Source organism: Zingiber officinale, chromosome 2A (genome assembly GCF_018446385.1).
Source record: "Zingiber officinale cultivar Zhangliang chromosome 2A, Zo_v1.1, whole genome shotgun sequence".
Taxonomy (NCBI): Eukaryota; Viridiplantae; Streptophyta; class Magnoliopsida; order Zingiberales; family Zingiberaceae; genus Zingiber; species Zingiber officinale.
The window spans coordinates 137,483,105-137,503,217 of NC_055988.1; the positions used below are offsets into that span (position 1 = coordinate 137,483,105).

At 37.8% G+C, this 20,113-nt stretch overlaps 1 protein-coding gene across 7 annotated transcripts in view; it reads left to right on the plus strand.

Moving 5' to 3' along the window:
• Nucleotides 1-19,752, plus strand: part of LOC122042416 — a 64,551-nt gene extending 44,799 nt beyond the window's left edge. For 4 of the 7 annotated variants that reach the window (XM_042602532.1, XM_042602529.1, XM_042602530.1 and 1 more), the window contains 4 exons: nt 13,580-13,624; nt 17,270-17,353; nt 17,431-17,534; nt 19,147-19,752. In XM_042602532.1, coding sequence (XP_042458466.1) covers nt 13,580-13,624; nt 17,270-17,353; nt 17,431-17,534; nt 19,147-19,267 — 354 coding nt within the window. In that variant the 3' untranslated portion in view covers nt 19,268-19,752. Of the gene's footprint in view, nt 1-513; nt 657-13,579; nt 13,625-17,269; nt 17,354-17,430; nt 17,535-19,146 lie in introns of those variants that run through there. The other 3 variants (XR_006129213.1, XM_042602531.1, XR_006129214.1) reach the window with 3 other exon arrangements.
• The last annotated feature ends 361 nt before the right edge of the window (nt 19,753-20,113 follow it).

Here is a 20,113-nt window from a genome sequence, read left to right on the forward strand (position 1 = left end):
AAACATAATGCTAAGAAGGCTCCTAATAGTGGTAATATTGCTATCCAAAAGTTAGAAAATGAAGAGATTATTGGTTCCTTTGTGCCTTCTACCACTGGATTGTCTTCTACTGATATTGTTAACCTCCAGCATCTTCTCTCTCGGCTTCAGGCTTCATCTTCTGTCTCTACTCAAGTTCAAGCGCACACAGGTATTCGTAGCTTGGGATTAAGTGTTACTGGTCCCAGCTTTTACAGCCCCTGGGTCATTGATTCAGGAGCTACAGATCACATGACAAATGCTGCTAACTCCTTTATTTCTTACTCTTTATCCTCTGGGCAGGAGAAAGTGATCATTGCAGATGGAACCAAAGCCATTGTTGCTGGCAAAGGTTCCATAAAACTTACAGATCATTTTTTCCTATCCTCTGCACTTCACGTTCCTTCCGTTTCTATTAATTTACTTTCTGTTAGTAGCATTACTAAACAACTACACTGCTCCGTAACCTTTTTCCCTGATCATTGTGTCTTCCAGGATCTCGAAACCAAGCAGACGATTGGGACTGGCCGTGAAGTAGGGGGTCTTTATTATTATCAGCTTGAAACAACATCTGCTCTGAAATTTGCAGCCAAGTGTTTGGAAAATAAGCATCAAGAAATTCTTTTATGGCATTCTCGGTTGGGACATTTGTCTTTTCAGTCTTTGAAAATTTTATTTCCTAGTCTCTTCTTTTCTATTTCTCTTCAGTCATTTCAATGTGAAATCTGTCAGTTATCCAAACATTGTAGAACCCATTTTTCTGAGTCTATAAAGAAGTGTTTGTCTCCATTTGATCTTGTTCATTCGGATGTGTGGGGGCCCTCTCCTGTGACTTCTTTGGATGACTATCGATATTTTCTTTCTTTTATTGATGACTACACCCACTGTACATGGCTTTATTTGATGAAAACTAGGGAAGAAGTTCCTCGTCTCATTCAAAAATTTTGTAGAATGGTTGAAACCCAATTTAGCTCAAAGGTGAAGATTCTTCGTTCTGACAATGCCCGTTCTGACAATGCCCGTGAGTACTTTGCACAGTCTCTAAATACTTTTCTTGAGGATTCAGGAATTCTTCATGAGTCATCCTGTCCCTACACACCACAACAAAATGGAGTGGCCGAAAGAAAGAATCGTCATATCCTTGAAACAGCCCGTGCCCTATTATTTCAACGTCACTTACCCAAATATTTCTGGGCTGATGCTGTCCTTGCAGCTGCTTATCTCATCAATCGATTGTCATCTAAAGGTCTCGGGAACCGGTGTCCTCTCACTATTCTTCATCCTGGCGTAGAGTTGTTCTCCCTTACACCTCGGGTTTTTGGTTCTCTTTGTTTTATTCAGGTTCTTGGTCCCAAGTCCTCTAAACTTGATCCTCGTTCTATATGAGGAGTTTTTATAGGGTATTCCACTTGCCAGAAAGGCTACAAGTGCTTTGATCCTATTACTAGGACAAGATATATCTTGAAGGATGTTACCTTTTTTGAGTCCGAGTCCTATTATTCTCCTCAGTCTCGTCCTCAGGGGGAGAATACTACCTCTTCCTTTGTACCTCAAGTGGTTCCTCATGTGATTCCTTCTCCTATTTCACTGGATGTCATGGAAAATGGAAAAGATGCTCCATCACTGGGCTCACAGTCTTCACCAGATATTATTACTTACAAACGACGACGACACAAGCAAGGACCTACTGTTGATCGACTAGTTGAATCGGATGCACCCTAAACCCTAAACCCTAAACCCTAAACCCTAAATCCTGATCCTGTGAAGCAGTTATCCTCATCAGTTGAGCCAACCGCACCTCGAAATATGAATGAGCTGAACCTTCCTATTGCTGTTAGGAAGAGTGTCAGGTCATGTACTCAACATCCTATCTCCAAGCACGTTTCATATTCTCGTTTGTCTCCTTCATATCATGTATTTGTTTCACAGTTATCAAATCACGCTATACCTTCTTCCTATTATGAAGCTGTAAGGGATTCAAGGTGGCAGGAAGCAATGAATGAAGAAATGGAGGCTCTCAACAGAAATGGTACTTGGGAATTAGTTGATCCCCCAAAGGGGAAGAACTTGGTTGGTTCTAAATGGGTCTATGCTATCAAGTATAACTCAGAGGGTGAAGTGATCAGATATAAAGCCAGACTTGTTGCCAAGGGATTCACCCAAACATATGGGGTGGATTACTTGGAAACTTTCGCACCAGTTACAAAGCTGAACTCGGTCAGGGTAATTCTTTCTCTTGCTGCTCAATATGATTGGCTTCTGTTTTAGTTAGATGTTAAAAATGCCTTCTTAAATGGTGACCTTTATGAAGAAGTATACATGTTACCACCTCCTGGAATTGAAACAAAAGGAAAGGTTTGCAAGCTAAGAAAAGCTTTGTATGAGCTTAAACAATCTCCCAGAGCATGGTTTGATAGGTTTTGCAAAGTCATGATATTGTTTGGCTTTAAACAAGGGAATGCTGATCATACACTCTTTATAAAAAAGAAAGAGGACAGAACTACCATTTTTTTTGTTTATGTTGATGATATGATAGTTACAGGTGATGATGAGGTAGAAATCCAGGCTCTTAAGTCCAAGTTAACATCAGAATTTGAAATTAAAGATCTTGGATCATTGAGGTACTTCCTGGGCATTGAAGTCGCTCGATCAAAAAAAGGAATCTATGTATGTCAGAGAAAATATGTGTTGGATTTACTCAAGGAGACAAGGAAGCTGGGTTCTCGGCCAGCGTCTACTCCTATAGAAGTAAATCATGATCTTACTAGTTCTAGTGGGGAGGATCTTACAAATCTGGAAAAGGGAACATATCAAAGGTTGGTTGGAAAATTACTCTATTTATCTATGACTAGGCTTGACATCACCTATGCTGTTAGTGTAGTAAGCCAGTACATGCATGCTCCTAAAACTATCCACATGAAGGCCGTTGACAGGATTTTAAGGTACTTGAAATCATGTCCTGGAAAAGGCTTGCTGTTTAAAGGAGGTGGTGATCTGAAGGTGGAATGCTATTCTGATGCAGACTGGGCTGGTTCTCGAGATGATAGAAGATCCACTTCTGGCTATTGCACTTTTTTTGGAGGAAACTTGGTAACGTGGAGGAGTAAGAAACAAAATGTTTGTGCACGGTCCAGTGCTGAAGCAGAATATCGAGCCATGGCACATGGTCTTCGACATAAAGTTCAATAGCAACTGCCCAAGATGCATAATTTGTCTCGGACAATTTTTCTGATACTATCTGAAGACCGGACCCTCCCGTGCCTGCCATTGTGAAAAATGGTTGTACCTGTCCTGAAGACGCCATAGGATTCACAGAAATCCCCGAGGTTTCACTAGCGTTATCCGCCATTACACTCACAAAAAAAAATGCTAGAGAAATCACGACAAAACAGATGCTGGAGAAATCACAGCGTCGAGAGATAGCCGCCTGCGCCACACAAGGAGATCAGAAGAGGAACTGCCGCCGGCACTGCACAAGAAAGAAGGTGGCGTCGGGGAAGGAAGCAGAGATCGGCGAAGGAGGTGGAATAACCAGCGGTGAAGGAATCACGGCGCGAGATGAAGAGATTGGGCGGCGTCGCGAGATGAAGAAGGAAGGAAAACGCCGCCGCTGTGCCCTAGACGCCGCTGGAAGAAATCGCGAGCAGCAGAAGGGGCGAGGGAACGCCGCTGTGCCCTAGACGCCGCTGGAAGAAGTCGCGAGCAGCAGAAGAGACGTCGCTGGAAGAAGTCGCGAGTAGGAGAAGGAGTGTCACCGCTGGGAGCAGAAGAGGAAATGGAGGTGGTGTTCGGCGGGGAGAAATAAAGAACTCGAGAGAAAGAAGATGAGGCGGCGTCAAGAGAAAGAAGGTGCGGCGGCACTAGAGTTAGGGTTGCTCTGATACCATGTTGTAATAAAAGAGTTTAAAGATTCATCTATTTCCAGTCGAATTACATATGTTTATATAGCCATACAACCCTAAGAATCAACTTATTAACAAAAGATAAAAAGACCTATCTACCCTTGCTTCTCACAACACTAAGCACTGTCCATTCTTTCACGGCCTCTACCTTTGACGGATCAACTTCTACCCCTTCCTTCAAAACGATGTTGTCCAGGAATGCTACCCTCTCTAGACAAAACTCTCACTGAACATTGCAAATAGTTTGTGATCTTGCAAAATTTGTAGTGCTGTCCTCAAATATTGTCTATGCTCCTCTTTATCTCTGAAATAGATCAGTATGTCATCTATGAAGACAATGATAAATTGATCGAGATGCGGCCGAAATATACAGTTCATGAGATCCATGAAGACCGCCGGGGCATTAGTCAACCCAAACGGCATAATTAGAAACTCATAATATCCATATCACGTTATGAAGGCTGTCTTATGCACATCTGCTTCTTTCATCTTCAGCTAATGATACCTTGATCGGAGATTTATCTTTGGGAATACTGCGACTCCTTACAATTGATCAAATAGGTCTTCGATCCTCGAGAGTGGGTACTTATCTTTCACTGTGAGCCTATTCAACTCTCGATAATCAATACAGAGCCTTGTACTACCGTCCTCTTCTTAACAAACATGACTAGCACACTCCATGGGGAGAAACTAGGGCGAATGAAGCCCTTCTCTAATAGCTCTTGAATCTGTTTCTTCAACTCCTTCATCTCTGGATGTGCTAATCGATACGGTGCCTTTGGAACGAGCATTGTACTCGACATAAGGTCAATAGAAAACTCCACTTCCCTCTCGAGTGGAATACTAGTAACGTCATTAGGGAAAACATCAGGAAACTCCCTCACCTCTACCTCCTTTAATAATGGACTGTCTACAGTAGGGCTCGGAATCAAACTGACTAAGAAAGTTGGGCAGCCTTTAAGAATGAGTTTCCTTACCCTTTTGTAGGATATCACTTTGGGCAAAGCCAAGCATCTCAATGCCTCGAATTAGAACTACTCTCTTCCTTTTGGTCTCAGTAGCAGTAGCACTGACCTCTACTAATAATCAATCAATACTCCATTCTCTGATAACCAAGCCATTCTGAGTATAACATCAAACTCTGCATTGGTAACAAGATAAGACTGGCATAAATCAAGTGACCGTGTAAGTCAAGCTCAAGCTTTCTGACTATGCTAGTAGACTAGAGTTCTTCTCCTGACAGGACGATCACAGTGTAACCTATAGCAAGCTTAACGGTTTGATGCCCCTACATTTCACAAAGGTTTCAGATATGAAAGAATGAGTAGCCCCTGAATCTAATAACGCCTTAGTGGCTACCCCTGCTATGATGATTTGTCATGCACACAGGTCATCGGGCACATGCAATTTCCTCATGATTTAAAAGTAGGTTCGAAACTTTAAAGATTTAAGCACTAATAATGCAAAAAATACATGTAATGAGTGTCGTGTCTGGATCTGCCTCCTCAGCATGCATGACATGCAATTGCCCTGAAGCAAGCTGCTTCAACTGTTGGCAATCCTTGGATATGTGTCCAGCAGCTCTGCATTTGAAGCACTTGTTCGATCCCCACATACACATATCGAAATGCTTGCGCTTGCACTCCTTGCATAAAGGTTTTTCATCAGTGTTAGGGGCTGCGTTCTTGTGAGGTTGTTGCTCCTGAGATCTCTGCGGCCCTATGAACGACTTCTTCCCTTGCTGTAACTACACTGGTGGTGGCCTCTTCCTCTGCATCTCTGAAGCAATATCCTTCAGAGCCTGCTCATCTTGGAAGGCCCGAGAAATCATACTAGAGTACTCAGTAGAGTCCGCCATCATGACGTCATGGTAGATAGTCGGTTGTAGTCCATCCATAAAGTACCTCAACTTCTTTGTTGTGTCCTTAGCCATTAGGGGCACGAAATGACACCCCCGATCAAACTTCCTCACATACTCAGCCATAGTCTCCCTACCTCAAGTTCATAAACTCCCGCTTCATCCGAGAGCGTACATCTGCAGTGAAATACTTGGCATAGAACACTTCCTTAAACCCATCCCATGCCAAAGTGCCCATATCAACGGATAACTCCACTCCTTCCCACCATAATAATGCATCCTCATTCAGTAAATAAATAACACACCTCACTCTGTCAGCATCACCAAGGGCCATGAATTTGAATATCACCTCTATAGATCGGATCCATCCCTCAGCAACTAGTGAGTTTGTTGTTCCCATAAAATCCTTAGGATCCATTTTCCTGAAACAATCATTAACCGCCTTGGGCCTCACTCTACGAGTCATCTTGTTGTTCCAACAACTAAGCCATTCCCTGAACCACTTGATCCCCAGTGCCCGATGGCAGTGGCAATGGAGGTGGAGGTGTCTGAAGCACTTGATCCCCAATGTCAGACGACGGTGGCGATGGAGGCGGCGCCTCCTCATGCCTCTCCTCCCCATGCCCCCTATTCCTCCTTATGTACCGTCTAGGAGGCATCTTTGTACATGACCCAAAACAAGTACATAAATCGCATGTATTTAAGATTAAAAAACAGATCTGTTGGTCTGATGAGGCCGGCTAGAGAGAGAGAGAGAGAGGGGGGGGGTGAATAACTCTGCAAGTAGGTTAGAATTTTCTTTTGCTTTTCGAACTTAGCAAGGATAGACAATTAATTAAAGCAAGTACTTAACATTAAATAAACAACTTATAAAATAAAAAGAGGCACAAGAATGTACTTCGTTACAACCTAGTTGGTTGTTAATCCAAGGCAATGAAAGTACTAGAAGAATCTCCTTCGTTGTAGGAGGAGAAGCCTCTTACACGCTTTAAAAAGCTCAGAACATGGCTAGGAATTAATTACAAAAGTTATTTTTGGATTCCTAGCTCTAGAGGAAAATGTTACCGTTGGTTGGAGGCGCCTTTAGAGGGTCTAGGGCGCCTTCAAGTAGATAAAACTTTATCCCTTCGCAATGGTCACAGTAACGGTCATTCTTTCTGTTGGAGGCGTGAGGGTGCCTCCAACTCCATTGGAGGTGAGGGAACCTCCAATAACATTGGATGCGCCTCCAGCCATGCTCGAGGGTGCCTTCTCCTTGAGAGTCGAGGGCTCTTCCAAGCCTCTTGGCGGTGCCTTCCAGCAGGCAGATCAGCCTCCAAGCTGATCTTCATATGAGTGATGCTCCGGTCAACAGGAGTTAACCTCACCCGAACCCAACTCCGACCTTCTCCTCAAGCAGACTTCGTCCTAGCTTCTTGTCCCTCGGATATGCCGTGCGCGTCCTTCTCGTCTGCCGATGTCCTCTTCTGTAGTTTCTTGTCCCTTAGATGCACTGAGCCTGTCGACTCGCTTCCCGTGTCATCCTTCTCATCCACTGCGTCTTTCGCTCAACTTCTTGTGTTCTTAAGTTCCTGCACACTTAGACACAAGGATCAAACACAACAGGACCTAACTTCGCTTGGTTGATCATATCAAAACCAATCCGGGGTACTTACAATATCAATTAAATTCTTAAATTCTTCATTGTAAATCATTAAACATTAAAATTTATCTGAACTTTAAAGACTTCTTAAGCTTCTTGCAACCAACTGTAGGCACAACCCTTAGTCAGGACTCTTGGCTATGATACCAATTGAAACAACCTAAAACTTTATCCCCTTATAGTTTTCAAAACACGTTGTACGCACCCTTCCTTTTGTTAACTTATTCAAATAAATCAATGTCGATGTGGTGCATCTTAAATACGTTTAGTGAGAAAGCAGTAAACTAAAGTCCTTTCTAAAGCACTAATTGGAGACCCGAATGTGCAACCAACCAAATTAAGGAATACCAGACAACTGATTGGCAATTCCATCAACTCAGAAAAGAAAAATCAATATCCCAACTATGGAAAATAACTAGCTCATCCATCAAGACCCTCCGTCTCCTTATTACCTGCACCATATGGATCTAGTGAGTCTAAAGACTTAGCAAATCCAAACATTTTATAGCAAGAATTAAACATCCAATCACATGCTTATTTATATGTATTTTTAAGAAAATACCTTGAACATTTAAAATTTAAATCTTGCTGACATTTAATCCCATCGACCTTCAAACTTTAATTAAAGAACATCAAACATTAACTTTCAACATCAAATATTTAAGTGAGTTCATATCATTGAATGTGACACCTTTTTCCTCCACCTCCATTCGTTTGGCCAAACTTTTACCCTAGTACTAGGTTTGGTAGTGTTCCTCGGTATCCTTTAAGCCGGGTTCCACAAGCTTTGGTATAGATTCCGGTATCCTCTCAGCTGGATCCTTACCATAGTACTAGGTTTGGTAGTGTTCCCGGGTATCCTCTAAGCCGGGTTCCACATGCCTTGGGTAAGGATTCCGGTATCCTTTAAGCTAGATCTCACGCCCCCCTTTCTTCTGATTTGATAAAGAATTTCCGGTATCCTCTAAGCCGGACTCCTTTACCTGTCACAAACAAATCACATTATTTTTCATTTGATTGCATGGTATCATCAAAGAATTGTAAGGCAAATTGAGAAACTTATTGATGTAGCATAGGTAATATTAAGCAAAGAAATAAGAATATCTAGCAGCTACTAGTACAACAAGATTGGGCTTTTATTTATTTGAATTCATTTCCATTACTTCATGACTTTAGCCTCAAACCATACAAAGCGTGCATCTAGAAAGCTAAAACAGAAAAGCAAAGAAATACAAAAAACTGTGTATAGTCCATACAAAACGTGTATAGCATCAAAGAAATGCAAAGCATGTTATAGTCTACTAGACGTCTGTCCAAAGGCTACACATTTGATTTCCAGCCTCAAAACTCCAAGGATAAAACGAACAAACGTGAGAATGAGAAGCTCAACAGAGATTTTTGAATGGTTCGAAATCTCCGAAAGCAGAATATGTATTGGCAAAGAGAAATGGTTATCCAGCGATAGAGTTAAACTCAATGATAGCAGAATGGAAATCAAAGAAGATTAAGGATGGATTCGACCACAAATCATCGCAACCATTGTAGAAATTAAACACAAACAAAATCGTCAAGACTTGCAGAAATAAAACAGCATCGAAATTGCCAACAGTTGTAGAAATAAAACAACAATGAGATTGCCAACAATTGCAGAAATATAGCAACAATGAAATCGTCAATAATTGCAGAAATAAACGACGCCGAAATCACGACAATTGCAGAAATAAAACAGCAACAAAATCATCAACAACGGAAGAAATAACATGATAATGTAGAAATAAAGTAACCACGAAATTGTTAACAATAAAGCATACATCAACCATATGCACTATGATCCATATAGTGCAGAAAATAAGGGTTGAAATCTGCCTTAGTGTTTTGCTTGCGAAAAGGTATCTAGCGAGACGTAGGGGAACGACATGAGGCAATCTGCCAATGTTCTTCCTCAAGGGGTGCTAAGGGTTGTGTGGAGGAGGGGGCGGCGACACCAATATGAGGGAAACCTAAAATTCTCTCTTAAAAGAATATATTTAAAAAGGGTAGGGAAGACGGGTTTGCTAACATATTGGACCGGGTCCGTTAATTTGTTACTTAGCATATTAATTATTCAAACCCTTTATCATAAATATATTTATGATACGTAAAATCAATTAAATAACCCAAAAACTTACGTGACCTGGTTTTTTTTTTACTACAACAAACCTCAAAGGTTTGTTATTGCTATGCAAGCAATAAGCTTAAGATATAAACCTAGAATGACTTCATGGACTCATATTGAAGTTCCAACTGGAATTCCTGGGGTCACTTTTGTGAGGTTTTATCAATTTGGTTAAGACTGGGATATGTCCCAAGGAATTGAGTTTTGATCTTGAGTGCTTTTACAATTCTAACTTTGTGTCAAGCCAATTTGTTGCTAAATGTCTTTTTTGGAGTTCTAAATATTTATGCTGGAACCAATTTCAATATCTGACTTGAATGATTCTATACTTGCCAATCTGTGCTGAGACATAGTTCCTGCTCTCGTGTTAGTAGCTCGGTTCATCGAAGAAGAAATTCATCTACATTCCTAGCCACCACAAACATCAGGCTGACCATGTTCTATCCTTCCCTATTGAGACTGATGTCTGGCAGTCTTGTGACAATGTGAAAGGTGGCAAGGAACCTGGTATATGTACTGATATTGTGCAACATCTCTATGTGATATCAGAACTGGATGTTTCACATGGGCAAGACAACATTGAAATTTCAATTCTTGTGCTTTGTTCTGGTGTCAAGCTGCACCTTTGTGTGAGAGGACCCAATTTAGCATGATTCAAGCATAACATCACCAAAACTTAAGTAATTAATCTTTGTATCAGTCAACATTTTTGGATGTTCCAGTCATAACTCTTAATTATAGAAGTCAGATTTGACTTGGAGTTATTGATTAATGAAAGCTCAAATCAATTGAATCTTATGATGCAAAGTCTAAACGTTCTAGAGTATAAATAACAGTACGTTATTATCAAAATAAATTTTGGTAGATGTAGCAAATCCAAGGTCAAATGTTGCTCCAACATATCTGTTTCAATGATGACATACCACCATGATTTAGATGATAAAGAGAAACAATGCAAAACAAATATTCGATGTCATAATTTTTTTGAGTTTGACAATTGTGGCATGATTTAATTTTGGTTTCTGTTGACATCTTTAGAATTTATCTTGAAGCGTGATCCATGTACTAATTTATAATTTTTGATATGAGTGTAGCCTGTATTAATTTGAAATTATTGTTTGATTTACTGATATTTCGAATAAATGTTAATGCAATTAAACTATTTTGGTTGTCTAAGCAAAGTCACATTAAGAAGCATGTGCATATTTTCTAGATATGATATTCTCAATGAATTGATTTTGATCTTTAGACCTTTTTAACACCAACTACTCTATACAAAAGTTGACGTCTCACATTGGTTACTTTCAGACTACGAGTTCTTTCATAATAACTTGTTGGTGCAATTGTACCCAAGTGATGTTAGGAGCTTGATCACTTGGTTTTCATATTTGGTCAAAGGTTTATGTTTGATATAAGGGTTTAAGATAAGATAATGTGATTTGTCAAGTATGTTTAGGTTGGCAAAATACTTGGCAATTGAAAAATTCTAATAGGTATTGGTATTGGAGAAGTCAAATCGGTGTTGGCATCAAAGGAGCTCAACAAAGGTTGGTAAAGGAGAAGTCCAAGATGTGTTGGCAAAGGTAAAATTCTGACATGCTAAGGTTGATCATATGCTTGACAAGTGAAAGTCCACAGGTGATAGGTGAAGGTTTCGAATGCTTGGAAAGTGGAACTTCCGTTAGGTTAAGGTTGACCTAGGTTGACATGATACTTGACAGATGCAGAAGACCTGGAGGCGACACCTCTTGACAAAAGAAGTCTAGCCTCTTGGCAAAGGAAGTCTCGGGGAGGCTTCTTGGCATAGGAAGTCTTGGATGCAAGGTCTCTTAACAAAGAAAGTTTTGAAGGTGACCTTTCCACAAGACAAGGAAGTTTTGAAGGCATGACCTCTTAGCAAGAAAGTCTAAATGAGATGAGACTCTACAAATGACCTATGTTTCAAGTAGATTTTTTGACATAGGCGATAATTTGACCTTAGATTGGTCGTAATTGATGATTTAGTCAACCAAAGGCTGCATTCAGTCGACTAGTGTGTAAGTTCACTAGGAAGTTGACTCACGTAGATTTGTCAATAAACAAAATGTTCCAACAAGAAGTTAGAAGAAGATCGTTGATCTGTCAAAGCATGGCAGGAGCCATCAGATGACTTATGTGATTGAGCATCGAGCAAGGCAATCGACTAGGAACAAAAGAACTCAATTGAAGTATCAATTTCCAAACAAAACAATCGATTGAAATCAGATGAAGTCAACTGAAAGATCTGTTGTTAGGTAGAGGCTTACAAGATCATGAAAACAATCACAATTTGTTGCAGATGGAGTCGGCAAATCTGTTGTTATGTAGAAGTTTACAAGATCGTGAAAACAGTTTGATGAAAACAGTTGTTGATTAAAAGAACAACAATTGAGTTGAAGTAGAACAATAGATTGCTGACAGAACTTGAAAGCTATAAGTAAGGAAGCAAAGGGAGGTTCTCAAGGCTCGTGAAAGTCAATGAAATGTAGTGGAAACAATGAAAACAATTGAACTATTGTGAAAATGTTCTGAGAAAAGTTGTGCACTTGTATTGCTTTCTATATTGTATTATTATTGTTTTACTTAAATTATTTAATATGTTTTGTTCTTATTGTGAGCAATGCATTCTAAGGGATTCCTTTCTTTTAGGAGTATAAAAGATAGAGAGATGACTTATCGACGAGTCATAAGCCATGGAGTAGGAACTGGGGTTTTAAACCATATTAAGTAGAAGTTTTAGCTATGCTTATTGTTTTGTTGTTTGTCTATGTATCCACTGTGCAACTAACAATTAAACCAAATGAGGACTTAGTTAAGAAATTGCAATTTCAAGTGCCCACCTATTTTCTATGCGTCCATGGTTTTCATACCATTTTATGAAGGCATGACTTATGATCTATTTATTGTTAATTGCTTAATACTAGTGATCTTATTTACTTCATGCTATTTTCATATTCTTATTAGTAGTTTGAATCCTTGACCACTTTGTTTTTGTTGTGTTCATAGACTGCACTTTGTTTTTGTTTTAAAAAAAGTTTCAAAAGAACTAGAGCTCTGTTGGAGGAAAAAGTGATCTATCTTAGAATCAGGCTTATGCATGGTCTTTTGAATAGGAAGTTGATTAACAAGTTCTGGCATAGACAAAAGATCCACATTGAGCTACTACATCCTTCTGAATTGTCTAATTCCTTAGAGAGGATTAGTAGATTGTGCATAGAGGTGGAGTATAGGATGGTTGAAATGGAGGAGAGTATCAGATGTTTTATATGATAAAGTACCTCTAAAATTTAAAGGGAAGTTCTGTAAAACGGAGGTTAAACTTGCTATGTTAGAATGTTGGACTATGACTCAATTACATGAGTAGAAGATGATAGTTGCAGAGATGAGGACGTTAAGGTGGATGTGTGTACATACAAGGATGAACAGAATAAGAAATGAGAGCATTAGAGAGAAAGTTGGAATTGTATATATTGAGGGAAAACTCTGAGAGACACGTTTAAGATGATATAAACATATGTTTAGATAACCAATAAATGATCCAGTTAGGCAATGTGAAATATGATAAATACGTATATCAAATGAGGAAGAGGAAAACAAAAAAAAAAGACTTGGTTAACAATAATAAAATAAGATAAAATTTATTTAATGGCGTAGAAGGATCCATATAGTCGACCCCACCTAGTGGGATAATACTTGGTTGTTATTGTGAACTTCTTTGGGTTACTGTGATGACCAAGTGGGACATGCTTATTTTGCAATGCCCAGTGTATTTTTATCTTACGTTACATTGAATTGAGTTAATTATGTCTTGGATCCCCTTTTCTTTCTCCGGTCTTTCCTTGAGTCTTCTTCTTGAAGCTCCTTTCTTCTCTTCTCCTCTGTACCCTGTGTTGCATTGCATATTATGGAAGTGAATTTCTCTATTAATTGCTCGTGAACATGAAATGTACAATCTTAAAATTTTCTGGTCTTGCTCCACCTTGCAGGTTGATTTTGTTATGGGTATACTTTCAAAGTTAGTGACAAAGCAGGTAACATATTATTTTTGTTTCACCATTGATGATGTCATAGGATAGTTTTTTCTTTTTCTATATATTCTGTTTTACCATTGTTTTATATGTAATCAAGTAACCAACCTTTGAAAAAGGGTATGTGAAGCCATGTGATCGTCTCACTGCATAGCACATATGCGCTATGTATATCATTACGTGGTTAACATTAAATTAATAAAACAATAGTTGCAACTATGAAAATTACAACATATAATTAAGCTTTCATTTGGTTGTAATAAGTTTTTTTAATTAATATTATAAGTGGAATAGATGATATATATAAGACACATATAATAACAGTGTCACATGGAAACTAAGTGTTTAACATTTATAAGTTAGAAGCTAACAAATAGGGTAGCTTAAGATTTTAAATCAATTTGATTCAATCTAAATTTGTTCAGATAAACCTAATAAGAGCTTTTTGTCAATTGCAATGGGATACATGTGTCACCCGCCAAAGTCCGCCTGAACAGTCGCTTGTGTAACCTAGTCAGAGGCTTTTAAAACTATATAACTTAAACATTTTGTGAGCTAACAGTGGATACAAAATTTTACAACCGATAGTGGACAAAAACTCCAGTATGAGCATCATTGCTTATAAAGATTAAAATTCATACTGGTGCAAGATCAAACCAGTTGGGTGTGTGAGAAGAATAAAAAACTTATAAATAAAATGGGCATTAAGTAATTCCTTCCAATAAATTAGAAGATTAAAAAAATTTAAATAATCTCTTTAGTTCAACCCATGGTTTAAAATCTCTAGCCGTACTAAGATTTTGATCTTGGATCGAAGCAATATGGTTTCAGTTCTGTATTGTGCCGTGTTGACATAGTTTCAGTACTTTTTAAATATAAAATATATTAACTAAACCTAAAAAATTTAATCTAAATATTAAAATATATATATATAAAATAAAAAAATAAAATAAATTTTTTTAATATATATATACATATATATAAAATTAATGAGATACTTTTATTAGGCTTTAATTAAGCATATTTAAATTATCCTAATTATAGTTGAGAGTTGATTAAAATTATTAACTTTATTATCAAAGCATAAGTAATCCTTGTTTCGTGATGACTGCGAGCACGCTAGCCGGCGTGATGCGTCTGGACTCGCCGCCGAGCTTGAGCAATGTGTCCGGACATGTCGTTGAGGTCGGGCAAAGGGTCAGATGCGTTGTTGGGGATGGGATGCCGGACTCGTGCGATGCGTTTGGACACGTCACTGGTCCGAACAACTGGTCCGAATGCGTCTTTGGGTTCACACAACGCGTTAAGACGTGTCGCCAGGGTTGGACAAGTCGTCGGGCTCGTATGACACGTTTGGATGTGTCGCCGGGGCCGAACAACTAGTCTGGACGCATCATCGGGCTAGCACGATGCATCGTCAAGCTCGTACGATGCATCGTCGAGTTCGCGCGACGCATCCCAAGGCGTCATAGGGCTCGCACGATGCCTTTGGACGCGTTGCTAGGTTTCCGCGACGCCTCCGGGTGTAGGCGTTGTGCTAGTGATGATCCATGGGTGGAATGAGATATATCGAGTGTAGGGGTGTAATTGAGCCGAGCTGAACTCTTGAATGTTTGAGTTTGACTCGTTTATAATCGAGCCGAGCTCGAGCTTTATTTAACGAATATATTCATGGCTCACGAGCTTATTCGAGCTTTTATCGAGCCTAAACGAACTTAATAAATATAAATTATAAATTTAAATATTCATTAAAAACTAAATTATATAGTTAGAGAAAATTATAATATTCTTATTAAAATTTACAATTTTATTCTAATAAATAAATTTAATATATTTGTCTATATGGTGGCAAAAAGGCAAATACGCTCGCCCTCAGCGCCCCCGCCAACCCGTTCCAGGGCCAACACGGAGGAGGTAAATCACGGGCGGCTACTAGCCTTTGGAATAGTGACTAGCACATAAGGGAGGCATTTACCTCGGCTTTGCCGAGATTCGAACCCTAGACCTCATGGTGGTAACACCTCATGCGCTAGCTACTAGACCCATCCGAGGGGACAATATATTTGTCAATATGTTTCATAAGTAGAGTGTAAAATCTATAAATTTAATATCAAAACTATTATGTTTTTTATTTAAAAGTTGATTCATGAACTTAATGAACATGTTCACAGGCTAACGAGCCGAATATTGTGAAGCTTGAGCTTGGTTTGTTTATCTTAACGAGTCTCATTAAACGAGCTCAAGCGAGCTTTTATCGAATCGAGCTTCGAACAGTTCATGAGCGACTTGGTTCATTTACACCCCTAATCGGGTGAAATGACTTGAAATTTTAATCTATGGTTCTGCCTAAATAAATATTTCCAAAATAATGATTTTAGAAATGGTAAACTAACCTAATTGTATACAACAACTAAACTTTATCCAACTAGGTAGGGTAGGCTAAACTAACGTAATTGTATTATTAAACAAAATTAAGATTTGTGAAAGTACAAGATGTAATGTTTTAGTTATTTAGTTTTTCCATTGTAGGGTAAAGTTTTCTTCCCTCAAGCAGTTTGTTCTCAAAATCTACAAGTAAATCGTTTAAATTCAAAACTTGCTTTCTTTCCTCTTAATTTTTGAACATGATCATATCAACGTATTTCCAATTCAAGGTAAACAATGACTTATTCTTTTCATATCATGCTATTGATTTTCTTTATGTTGTGTCTAGTGCTGGTAATGTCTGAAGTGCATGATTACTCACTTTGGTTTTTTCATTGTAATTGCAATTGCAATTGCATATTTGTCTCATGATCTACTTGTTTTTTTTTATGTGGTCCGACTCTTCCCTAGGATCTGCATTGGTGGGAGCTTCGTGCGCTAGGCATAGGGCTGCCCTTTTATATACTTCATGTATAGATTATGGATGGGTAGAATCTAGTGGAGCTCAACTGCATTCAAGCCTTGCCAAAAATCACAAATGAACTTGAGCCGTGTTCATTACCAACCTAGCTCAAACATCTGTTTATTACTTCAGTTTTGTTAAGCTCAACTAGAGTTGAGCTTTAGTTTATAACTTGATGCCAATTAGATTTCACCAACATTAAACAATATTGAATAACTCAGAAGGGATTGAAGCATTTAAGCCATGTGTGGTGGGTCCATGGTTCATTTCCCAAATTGAGACCTTGTGCATTATATATGTGCAGCACAACAAAACATGGTCTTAACAAAGAAATATTATTTTGATTGCAATATAATTTTAAAATAAATATTTTTTGAAATTTAATTTTAGAATTAAGAATGCACATGTACTTGACACAACTTACATGGTATAATTGTTATATTAAATTTATATAATAATTTGTTATGAAGAGCATAGATGAGGGAACTATACCTCTAGGCCACTAGCTCAAAATGGTTAAGTGTAAGTTAATAGTAGCTCACTTATCCATGCTTATAATCCCTACTTACTTGCCCAGCCCACAATATCCATGTGAAACTAAACTTGGATGCCTCGATTCCTTATGATAGATAGAGCTCAAGATTCTTGTATATTTGATTTACAGTCATTTTTCATTGTTTGTTTTGTTAATGATTTATTTTCTGGTTAGCCATAACCGACATATGACGTCTCATCCTTTCCTTTTTTCATTTTCAATGCAGATATGGAAGATGCCAAAATTATGGGTGGGATTTCTAAAATGTGCTGCACAGACACAACCTCGTTCTTTTGATGTTCTACTTCAGGTTTATTATTTCCCCATTCAATAATTTCTTATTTTGTTTGAATTAGTACTGTACTTATGTAAAATTACTTATAACAGTTGCCATCACTTCATCTTGAGAGTGCTTTAAATCGGCATCCTAACTTATGGACTCCGCTTGCTGCTTATGCTAATCAACCAAACTTGAGGACTTCACTACCATGGTACTTCCATTTGTTACACACCTTGTGATGATTTCTTTCATGAAAGTTTCTACTGTGTTTTAATCGTGATATAGAATTACTTTGGGAATTCTTAGTATTGACACTTTGATAGTCAAACTTTGTAACTAATTCAGTTTTAAGTCGCTGAGCATCTGCATTTTCTAACTTATAGCACCTACATAGTTGGGAAAGGAATTCTTTGCACTTCTGATTATCAATTATCATCACTAGGATGCCAGCTACCCCTGCTGTCAATCAATTTGCACCAAGGGATTGTTTGATATATATTTATATTCCTAGGATGTTTTTGGCAAAGTTATTCTTGGACGTAAAACAAATCATATTTTGATTACGACTGAACATTTGTCTTAGTTTAACGCTTGCTGACAACTTAGCACAATCCTCCTTTTTTAACTGGGTTTGGGATGGCCATGACAGCCATAACTTCTAAGCTTGTCAAACTTTTATATGACAAAAACCAAAATCCTTTCTTAGTAAATAAATAAAAAATGGATTTCATTAACAGTGGCCATCTCAGAAGATAAGGAAATGCTTCACTGGAAACTAAATAAAAGATTTACAACTACATGTATTGCTTTTTCACAAATAATTTTAATCCATTCTAATATAAGAAGTTACATTAAAAAATAACCAACAATTAGAAGTTATACCAAGACTAATATTTTCAAAATGAATTCTTGTTAAAAAATTCAATATCAACTTTTAAAAATTAATACAGAGTTTATTGAAAAACAATTCTATTAAATATGCAACCAAGAACCAAGAAGAGATTTGTTAGAAACACAAATTGGTGGGATTTTATTCTCACCCAAATCTTATTGCTAGGTTATTAGATGCAAGAGGTGCAGTAAAAATGGATACTGTGGAAATTAAAACCCTAAATCTAAATATCTCCAGCATCTCCAGTTTCTTTTTACAGCAAGCAGTGGTGCATAGCATTGCACCACAATGATGCTTCAACGCTGTTGTTGTCGACATGATTTTTTGTGCTAAATAGATTTTATTCAGAGTTTAATAGGGCCAAAATTTGCATAGCCATAGGTTAAGGTGGCATCTAAAACTAACCTCGAAGGCTGTCTTTCTTTTTTGGATTATTTTCATCTCAACAAAGAATGTAAATGGCTGTTGGTAATATTGTTGATTTTTTTTACCATTATATGATCAGGGTTAAAAAATGGCCTATTTTATTGCTTGTGATTTAAGGCGAGAGAATGCTAAGATGAATGCATGGGATTATCAGAAACTACTAGATCCAAAATACTATTCAGAAGTAACTAAGTTTGTAAATTCAAATAACCATAACACGAGAAAAATATACATATTCAATGACATTCAATAAAATATATAATATAGTTAGACAAAGTGAAGACCTTGACAAAATTAAGACTCCAATGGTTTAGTCATGCATATTGCATAGAGTTCAATTGAGGAGTAAGAACCATATAGCTGACCAAATAGTTAGCAAAAATATGGGTTCATTGATGTTGATAATATATTTCTCTGTCCTATTTACTAATAACCACGTGATAGAACTGCATTTTCCATTTTATATTGAGTTTATTTTGACATAAATCTACTTTATTATGACCAGGCAAAGCCTCAAGGTGTTGGGTGTTCTTGATGAAACACAAGATGATACAAGACCATCTATTCCCACAACTTTGCAGGCTCCTGAAACAAGATCTTCAATTCATGGTACAGCACTTCCATGATAATCAACCAAAAAAACAAATCTTGATGGTTCACTTAAGGAAAACCCCTCGGCTTTCCGAGGTGACTGAGATTCACAGACTGGCATCCAGCTTTAGACCCAGTTTGTTGCCAGAGAGAAAAAACAAGCTTGCGAAGAAACATGCCTAGCAATCAGAATGTTCATTTGGAGGCAATGGAATGATATACAACAGTACCTAGCTCACTCACCCACACAAGATTGACCAGTCACGGTAGATATATAACAGGCTGAAGATATAGATGTATCATAGCTGTATTCTAATGGCAAAAAGTTGTTCATCCTGAGCCCCAATTTGTTCTTGAGACGTATGTAGCTGGTTAAGGATAGTTCAGGTGTCCCAAACTCGATGCTGAAAGATTAAAATTTACCCATTTTATTGTTTTTTAAATGCAACCCCTATTGTTTTTTTTTAATTGACATCAATTATCCGGCTTACGCAACTATACAATCCTAACGTTGGTTTCATTGCATGTTGTATATTATAATTTATTGTGGTTCCCCTTTACAAGGTTAGTTTAGAGATCGTATTTTCAGGGTCGGTCTTGAGGCATGTCACTGGAGGCGATGGCCAAGGGCCCTCGATTTTTAGGGGCCCCCGACATGCATATATAATATATGCTATATATATTTAGATTGTTTTAATAAAAATCTAAAAAATATATTTGATTATATTATTTTAATAAAGTCCAAAAATATATATATTGTTGAATTGTTTTAATAAAGGTCCAAAAAATATATTTTCTATTAAAATTTAAGAAAAAAATCTAAAAAAGAAAAGAAAGGAAAGTAAACGATCATTTTTTTCCCTTTCCATGATTTTATTTTT